General features: G+C 44.7%; 1 protein-coding gene across 1 annotated transcript; it reads left to right on the top strand.

Annotated features, from left to right (window-relative positions):
* Positions 1-983: 983 nt before the first annotated feature.
* mrs2 (magnesium transporter MRS2) lies at positions 984-7,132 on the top strand (the record flags this gene model as incomplete). Its single annotated transcript, XM_070442016.1, is given in 17 exon segments — positions 984-1,101; positions 2,240-2,308; positions 2,600-2,635; positions 2,821-2,893; positions 2,895-2,931; positions 3,156-3,177; positions 3,180-3,331; positions 3,921-3,962; positions 3,964-4,055; positions 4,522-4,635; positions 4,965-4,975; positions 4,978-5,004; positions 5,007-5,088; positions 5,090-5,113; positions 6,037-6,059; positions 6,062-6,151; positions 6,393-7,132. Coding segments are annotated over 17 exon segments (1,131 nt in total), but the record flags the coding sequence as incomplete, so codon positions are not given.
* Positions 7,133-9,358: the final 2,226 nt, after the last annotated feature.

The following is a 9,358-nucleotide window of genomic DNA, read 5'->3' on the forward strand; positions in this document are numbered from 1 at the left end:
TCTCCCTGCTATTTCATTACAGTATCTTTTCAGCATAGGGAAATTACATTTCGTGGATAAATTGGAAAATGTGTAGGGTGTTTTTCTTCCCGAACATTTACGGAAATCTCATGTAAGGTCTTCTTCCGTTGAACAACTTCATTGGTTGAAATTGATTCATCCTCTCGAGTTCAGGGTCATCGTTCGGGTCCATGCACGAGCACGTGTTACTGTAACACCAAAAACCCCGATGCCTGCTGGTTGTAGTTGCTCAGAGTTAGCTGTCCCTGTGTTAAGGAGGAAATAACGTATCTTGGATTTAGCTATACAGCTGCAAGCCTGTTGTTTTTATTGCTATTTTACTCACGTATGGCATATTTTTGCGACAGGTTGAGAAGTTCGTTCGGGAAGCACGAGCTAGTCTCCTGCTAGCGAGCATAAAGTTTGTTCGCTAACGTTAGCAGTTAGCTAACTTGCTAGCTAGCGCCTTGTTTGCGTGCTACTAGCTAAAATAAGGGGATACCTAGTTAGTTGTACAAATGTGCTTCTGCATTTAACCCAACCTCTCTGAATCAGAGAGGTGTGGAGGGCTGCCTTACTCGACATCCACGTCTTCGGCGCCGGGGAACAGTGCCTTACTCAGGGGCAGAACGACAGATTTTTTACCTTGTCAGCTCGGGGATTCGATCCATCAACCGTGCTCACAAAATAGATTTGACCCGACTTTGGACTGAAATGGTTGTATGATTTTGCAGAACAAACCACTGTCTTTGTCCAGTGTACGTAGCCAGTTGATAAGTTTACTAGCGTACCTAGCCTACGTTAGTAATTCAGTTCCGGATGCAAGTGGAATAACCAGCAATGCAACGGATCAGCTGGCTAGACTAACTAAGTAGCTAAATAACCAAGGACACTTGTTAAAATGCAGTGGTGGTGAACAAAGCAATGGAAGCTTGTTTCAAGTCGTTCACCATGGGTGGTCTTCGGAGATCTCTGGACATTAAATTCAGGGTCCTCGCCGGCTGTTTGACCTGCAGAACAGTGAGTTGTTCCAGATCACTATAAAATGCCAACTCTCCAAGCATCCGCCGGTGACGACACTGTTGCGATCATGTCCGTCTGGTAGGTGATGTAACATTTTTACTGTTATGGCTAGACCTAGCTACACAAGGCTACTCCTGCCTCCAGTAGTTGATCTAGAGGTGTTGGGGAGACTACATGAATGTATTTGTTTAAGAGACATCTGGATACTGTGTATCAGGACTGTGTGGCCATTTACACAGATGGTTCAAAAGATCCAAGGACAGGATGTACTGGGTCAGCATTTGTAGTGCAGGAMTGTGGGGTGGAAGTCAGGAAACATATTACAGATCATCTGGCTGTGGAGCTGATGGCCATACTGTTGGCCTTCCAGTGGCTGGAGGAAGTCAAGCCAGACAGAGTAGTTATTTGCTCTGATTCATGTGCAGTGTTAATGAGTCTCCAGTCCTTTAGCTCATGTAGCAGACAATACCTGCTTTACGAGGTGCTACAAACCCATGGCAGGATTACAGATTAGTATACAGATAAGATTGACTTGGGTCCCAGACCATGTAGGGGTGGAGGGGAACAAGGCAGTTGATGTACTGGTGAAACCAGCACTTAGTAGTGTTGATGTTGTCGTTTCAGTGAGCCAGGCAGAGGCAAAAYGCCTGATATGGACAGTGAAGGTGCAGAGATGGCAGGAGCAGTGGAATAGAGATACTATGGGCAGGCATTTATTTCAAGTACAGAGGAAAGTTGGGGAGGACGCCAGGAAGGGACAGAAGAGAGGGGGCAATTTTTTACAAGATTAAGGGTGGGACACAACCAGTTGAATAAGWCCTTAAATGTGACAGGAAAGCATCCAACAGGAAAGTGTGGTAATTGCCAGGAAACAGAGACTGTGGAGCATGTATTGCTACAGTGTGGGCAGTATCAGAGGGAAAGAGAGAGGCTGAGATCTAATATGAGGGAGAAGGGGAAACAGGAAGTTAGTTTAGAGTATATTGAGTAGAACGTCATTAGATATAGTCTCAAATATTTAATATTTTTTAAGAGCAACGGGGCTGGCAAGTAGGATTTAGTTTCTCCCCGTCTCTGGCACCCACTCCAGTACAGTAGTTGGCGGTAGTGCACCATAACATTGGATGCCAACCGCCGATAAACCCCACCGAAAAAAGAYCTAGCTGCAACACACATGTTGTTGGCTAATGGATTCTTATTTTTGTTTAATTGGCAGCAAATTTAATTCGCCATAGAGGAACTGAGGCATCCCTCTCCAGTGTGGCTCCTGCTTTTGTTGTGGTAAGTGGCAAGTTTTAAGTGTGTCAATCATATCCATTTGAAATTGTTATTCTAGTCTCTTCTAAATGTTATGTCTGTCAGCAGTATTATGGGATATGATCAATGTTTGTCAACATTGACAAAGCCAACATTCTATAAAAAGGTTGCTTCTGCAAAAAATGCAATTAGAGAGAAAACCAATGTGTCAGTTCATTGTGACTACCTATATTGTTCACCTGAGGGAGTGTGTGGAATGTACCTAGAAGTTCTACAGCAATATACTGGCAGTAGCTACAACTGTGCCTCTCTGTCATAGATGAATTTGACAAAGATGGAAATGTAACCTCATTTGGTAAGTATTGAAACATCTATTGTCCTCATTAGCTTGCCCATTTTTTTGTTTTTCTTTAGTTTTCTGTTCTCACAAGGACTACATCGAAATGCAATTGTTTATTGTACTTTGTTACTGACAAGGTATTTGTCCTTCTATAAGTTTTGAGTGTGACTTCTGACCCCTGGTCTGATTTCCTATCTCAGAGAAGAAGAAGTTGGAGCTGAATCATGAGCTGAGTCTGCAGGCCAGAGACCTCAGGTTCCAACACCTCACAGCATCACCGTAGGAACAACAACATCATCATTCGCATGGAGGTAGCTACGTACTGTTTTTGTTTCGTGTTACAGCGTTATGCTGAAGGTACTGTTAGCTAAACTGCTGCGTTTGTCACCTGTCGTGACAGCTAGCCTCAAATTTCCTCTAACTTTTAGAGAATCCTATGATTAAAAAAACAAGTAGAAAATCCACACTAGAAAAGACAGGTGACCGAACTTGACTCGTTTTGGCACCTGAACCGAGTCTGTTCTTGTGTCTTAAGGCCTTGAAGGCAGTAGTGACCCCAATAGCCTGTTGGTGTTGGATTTCCGAGGTCTGGGATTGGAGAGAGTGCTGGTCCTGGAGTTGGCTCCACAGTTGAATGGGGATCATGGAGCTCTGGCCACTCATTCACTGCCATTTGAGTTCAGAGCCCTTGAAGCTATTCTCCAGCACAGGGTAAGACACACACTATGCAATCACTCATTTACTATTCGTTTTTCACAATTGTTCACACTTATTTGAATAGTCCCATATTGATGATCTACTCATGGTCATACTATCTGTTGATAAGCAACTGCTTGCTAGGGTTAGGGTAAGGGTTGAGTTCAGGGTTCGGATCAATCATTACATTTTTTATTTAAAAAATTACATCAGCAGATTTCACAAAGTGCTATACAGAACCAGCCAAGACCCAAAAGCAAGCAATTCAGATGTAGAAGCATGGTGGCTAGGAAAATCCCTAGAAAGGCAGGAACCTAGGAAGAAACTTAGAGAGAAACAGCCTCTGAGGGTGGCAGTCCTCTTCTGGCTGTGCTGGGTGGAGATTAAAAGTGTACGTGCCATTAAGGCCAGATTGAACGTTTGAACATCTTGAAGAACATGATGACCAGGAGGGTCAAATATGATCAGTGGTTGAAGAGGGTGCAACAGGTCAGTAACTTCTAGTACTCAGGAACATCTACAATCCATCTACTTGGGACTATCCAAATAAAGTGTCACCTGGTATTTGTTTCTGCATGTATGTGTGTGTTTGTTTTGTGTATAGGTTAACATCCTTCAGGCTCGGCTGAATGAGGTTCACCCTGTTCATCCTGGACATTCTAGAGTCTCTTGTGGATCCTAAACTACTCTCTGCAGATCGCAGCAAACTGCATATACTTCTTCAAACAGCAAGAAGTGAGTGGAAAAGCAATGCCAGTCACATCATAATAAGGACGTTGCTTGCTTTTGCATGTGACGTTTGGTTCATCTTATCAAGGCAGATCCTCTATTATGGACATTGGGCCAGTAACTGAAAGGTTGCTGGTTCGAATCCGAGCAGACTACGTGAAAAATCTGTCAATGTGCTCTTGAGCAAGGCACTTAACCTAATTGCTCCTGTAAGTCACTCTGGATATGAGCATCAGCTAAATGACTTAAATGTATTGTAGGTTATGAAAAGATGAACACCTATGGTTATAGTTGGGCAGGGCTATTGTATGGATCTAGAACTAATCCTGCACTAGAAGGCGTGGCTGTTTAGCTCTGTGTAGTCAATCTCATTCCTTTCTCCATCCTGATTCGGGAGACTTCCAACCGGGATTTCTGGGAATTTTGGGAAAGTTACCAGAAGAGTTACCAGAATTGTTCAACTGTTTTCTGCCCAGCCTGTCAGAGCTGGAGACAGACATCAAGGTCTTCAAGGACAGTCTGCTGAAGATCCTAGACGAAGAGAGATGATCGGGAGCTTTGTGTCACCAAGGGACGGATCCACCTGTGTTGTAAGTGAAATTTCAACATGCCGATTTTGTAGGCACATGGTACTTCATGAGATTATTTGTGTTCATTGTACACATTTGTCATTATGGTGGGAGGGTTGCTGGATCAATACGTCAGGGGTCACCTTGATATAAACCCCTGAACTGCTCACTGGGCATGGCATGTGGTCCAGCCTTTAAAACCTGTCTGTGTGTGTGTCTGAGGGTTGGTACAGCAGAAGACACATTTCTTCATATGGATGAATAAAGTTTTTTTTTTTTTTTTTTTTTTAAACAGTTGGATGAAGGTTTTATTGGTCTCTCTTGTGTTGTGTGTGTGTCTCTGGAGGCAGTGAGGAGAGCAGTCTGGCATTGATCATGCTGAGGAGATGGAATTCTCCTGGAGAACTACTTCATGCAGGCTGAGGAGCTGGGCAACACGACCAGGGAGCTCAAGGGCCTGATAGACGACTCAGAGATGTGTCTTCATCAACCTGGACAGGTACTGACGACTAACCCTGTCTGCATCCCTGTTTCTGTATAGTGCAGTACGTTTGACCAGGGCCCATAGGCCTCAAAAGTAGTCCACTATGTAGGAGAATAGGGCAGGGGTTCTCAAACTTGTTGGGCCGGGACCCCTTTTGTGATAGCAAATTATCAGGGACCCCTCATAATCAGAACACAACTGAGTGAGATAAAAATAGCATAACAAAAAGTTTTACTATGACTACGGCAGTGTATGGCGTGACGAACCAAGTCTCGGGCCCTGGGAAGGAACATTTTAAAGCACCGTCTCTTGACATCAGAGAGAACATTTTGCAGTTTTCAAGCTAATATCCTGTAATTCTGCACATTTTGTCACAGGGCAGAGATTCTTTTGTTGTTGCAGCTTTAAGAGACAAAACGTTGCAGTTTTAAAGCTTTAATGAGTTCCAAATATAGGTGAGTACTGTGGATATCAATATCACTGTGAGCCTCCCAGGCCCATGTTGCCCAGGGTTAAAAACATACATTGTAGATGAATAATATTATATTTGATTGTATCACACTAAACTTATTTCACAGATCCCTTGGCAAAATGTGTTTAACCTGTTAGTATTATTTAAGGGGCCGCCAGTTATGCTCTCTGTTATAGTGTAATAGGCATGCTGCGTCCATACTAAATAGGCTGGCAGAATTATCTAGCTAGACAAAAAACACAGTTTAAGTGTATTGCCAATGTAACTGGCTTTTGTAGACTTCATTTGTCCTCATGTCGTTTCTGTTCTAAGCTGCATTTAATGCTATCAGGGGAACTAGCCTATTTTTCCAACTGCTGAACATGGCATTTTCTCCTGTTGTTAATTGGCTTAAACAGCTCTCTGTCAGTCAGGCCTAGTTTGTCACCATCCATTTCCGTGTCCCCATGGGCCATGGCACACCCAGTCACCGGAACGTGATGATGCGTCTGACCTGCAGCTCACCATGGGGACCTTCTCACTCTCCCTATTTGGCCTGATGGGCGTCGCCTTCGGGATGAACTTGGAATCCACGTTTGAGGAGTTAATGATATGTGTTGATGATAAAGCTTTAATCTTATAAATTACACGTGAGACAATTTAACATTGAGTTTGTTAACCTGGCAACACATGCTCATTGTAAACTAGCCAGCTGCTGCAATGTAATATTGCTAAATGGCAGATGAACCTGAGGTGAAGGATGACTGGCTCAGTGTGTGGTCCATAGAGAGATACACTAGATCGAACAGAGAGTTTTATCTATAGTGTCGTGTTTGTTCCCCCAGGACCCCAAGGTGTTCTGGCTGGTGACAGGCTTCATGTTCCTGGGTAGTGGACTAATCTGGAGGAGACTGCTCTCGTTCCTGGGTCGACACCTTGAGCCTACCGTCCCCCACAGGTAATTGAATTGTTAATTTCATGATTTATTTGATAGAATGTGTATCATCTGATGCATTCTGGTGTGTAACGTGGATAACTCACTAATTGTCAATACCAGTCCTGGGTACTGCATGTCTGACATCATGCTTAAGCTCAGTGTTTCGTCTTGAGATCATTCGATCATTTCCATGACTTGTGTTGTGGTAAAAACCCTCTTTCTCCTCCCTAGATCCCAACAGTTTGGAAGAGAAACCAAATCAACTCAAAAGGAGGAGAGGTGAAGAGTGGACTAAGATAATAGTTCCTTGTTGCACCACCTCTCTGCTGAGGAATCTGAACTGTTTGACTGTTTTCATACTACAGTGAGATTTTCCTCTCGTTTGTTGCAGAGGAATGTTTTCTCTTCATAATCTCAATAKAATTTTTTTGCAATTGGTTTAARACTGTTGTAAGCAGTGTTCATGTATTTATTAACATCCTGGATATATTGTTATAATGAAGCACACTGTATACCTCCAGCTGTAGTCAAGGATACTGCACCAATTCTGACTGTCCAAAAACATGGTCCCACTGTTCACCAAAACCACTGTTCAAATAGCTTTGACTGACTATACAGCTAATAAATAAAGACATTGAGTACTGAAGTCTCAAACTTTGAAAGAACTAAAACCCAAGACACACTATATATACACAAAAGTATGTGGACACCCCTTCAAATTAGTTGATTCTGCTATTTCAGCCACACCCGTTGCTGACTGGTGTATAAAATCGAGCACACAGCCATGCAATCTACATAGACAAACATTGGTGGTAGAATAGCCTTACTGAAGGCACTGTCGTAGGATGCCCTGCTAGAGCTGCCCCGATCAACTGTAAGTGCTGTTATTGTGAAGTGGGAACATCTAGGAGCAACAACATCTCAGCCGTGAAGTGGTAGGCYAYACMAGCTCACAGAAYGGTACCGCCGAGTGCTAAAGCGCGTAAAAATAGTCTGTCCTCAGTTGCAGCAGTCAGAGTTCCAAACTGCCTCTGGAAGCAATGTCAGCACAAGAACCGGTCGTCGGGAGCTTCATGAAATGGGTTTCCATGGCTGAGCAGCCGCACACAAGCCTAAGATTACCATGCGCAATGCCAAGTGTCGGCTGGAGTGGTGTAAAGCTCGCCGCCATTGGACTTTTGAGAAGTGGAAACGCATTCTCTGGAATGATGAATCACGCGTCACCATGTGGTAGTCTGACGGACTAATCTGGGTTTGGCGGATGCCAGGAGAACGCTACCTGCCCGAATGCATAGTGCCAACTATGCATAAAGTTTGGAGGAGGAATAATGGTCTGGAGGTGTTTTTCATGGTTCGGACTAGGCCCCTTAGTTGCAGTGAAGGGAAATCTTAACGCTACAGCATACAATGACATTCTAGACAATTCTGTGCTTCCAACTTTGTGGCAACAGTTTGGGGAAGGGCCTTTCCTGTTTCAGCATGACAATGCAGCTATTCACAAAGCGAGGTCCATACAGAAATGGTTTGTCGAGATCGGTGTGGAAGAACTTGACTGGCCTGCACAGAGCCCTGACCTCAACTCCCATCGAACATCTTTGGAATGAATTGGAACGCCGACTGCAAGCCAGGACTAATTGCCCAACATCAGTGCCCGGACTCACTAATGGAAGCACGTCCCCGCAGCAATGTTCTACCATCTAAACTCAGCAGAAAAAGACACGTCCTCTCACTGTCAACTGAGTTTATTTTCAGCAAACTTAACATGTGTAAATATGTATGAACATAAGATTCCACAACTGAGACACAAAAGTTTCACAGATATGTGACTAACAGAAATTGAATGTGTCCCTGAACACAGGGGGGGTTAAAATCAAAAGTAACAGTCAGTATCTGGTGTGGCCACCAGCTGCATTAAGTACTGCAGGGCATCTACTCCTCATGGACTGCACCAGATTTGCCAGTTCTTGCTGTGAGATGTTACCCCHCTCTTTCACCAAGGCACCTGCAAGTTCCTGAGCATTTCTGGGGGGAATGGCCCAAGCCCTCACCCTCCGATTCAACAGGTCCCAGACGTGCTCAATGGGATTGAGATGCGGGGCTCTTCACTGGCCGTGGCAGAACACTGACATTCCTGTCTTGCAGGAAATCATGCACAGAACGAGCAGCATGGCTGGTGGCATTGTCATGCCAGGATGAGCCTGCAGGAAGGTACGCATGAGGGAGGAGGATGTCTTCCCTGTAACGCACAACGTTAAGATTGCCTGCAATGACAACAAGCTCAGTCCGATGATGCTGTGACACACCGCCCCAGACCACGACGGACCCTCCACCTCCAAATCGATCCAGCTCCAGAGTACAGGCCTCGGTGTAACTCAAATCAATTTTTATTTGTCACATACACATGGTTACACATCTCCGAAGGAATGAGTAACTCTCATTCGGCGATAAATGCAAATCCGACCATCACCCTGGTGAGACAAACCGCGACTCGTCAGTGAAGAGCACTTTTTGCCAGTCCTGTCTGGTCCAGCGACGGTGGGTTTGTGCCCATAGGCGACGTTGTTGCCGGTGATGTCTGGTGAGGACCTGCCTTACAACAGGCCTACAAGCCCTCAGTCCAGCCTCTCTCAGCCTATTTGCGGACAGTCTGAGCACTGATGGAGGGATTGTGCGTTCCTGGTGTAATTCTGGCAGTTGTTGTTGCCATCCTGTACCTGTCTCACAGGTGTGTTTGTCGGATGTACTGATAATGTGCAGGTGTTGTTACACGTGGTCTGCCACTGCAAGGACGATCAGCTGTCCGTCCTGTCTCCCTGTAGCGCTGTCTTAGGTGTCTCAGTACAGACAGTGCAATTTATTGCCCTGGCCACAT

This window comes from Salvelinus sp. IW2-2015, unplaced genomic scaffold, assembly GCF_002910315.2.
Source record: "Salvelinus sp. IW2-2015 unplaced genomic scaffold, ASM291031v2 Un_scaffold5527, whole genome shotgun sequence".
Taxonomy (NCBI): Eukaryota; Metazoa; Chordata; class Actinopteri; order Salmoniformes; family Salmonidae; genus Salvelinus; species Salvelinus sp. IW2-2015.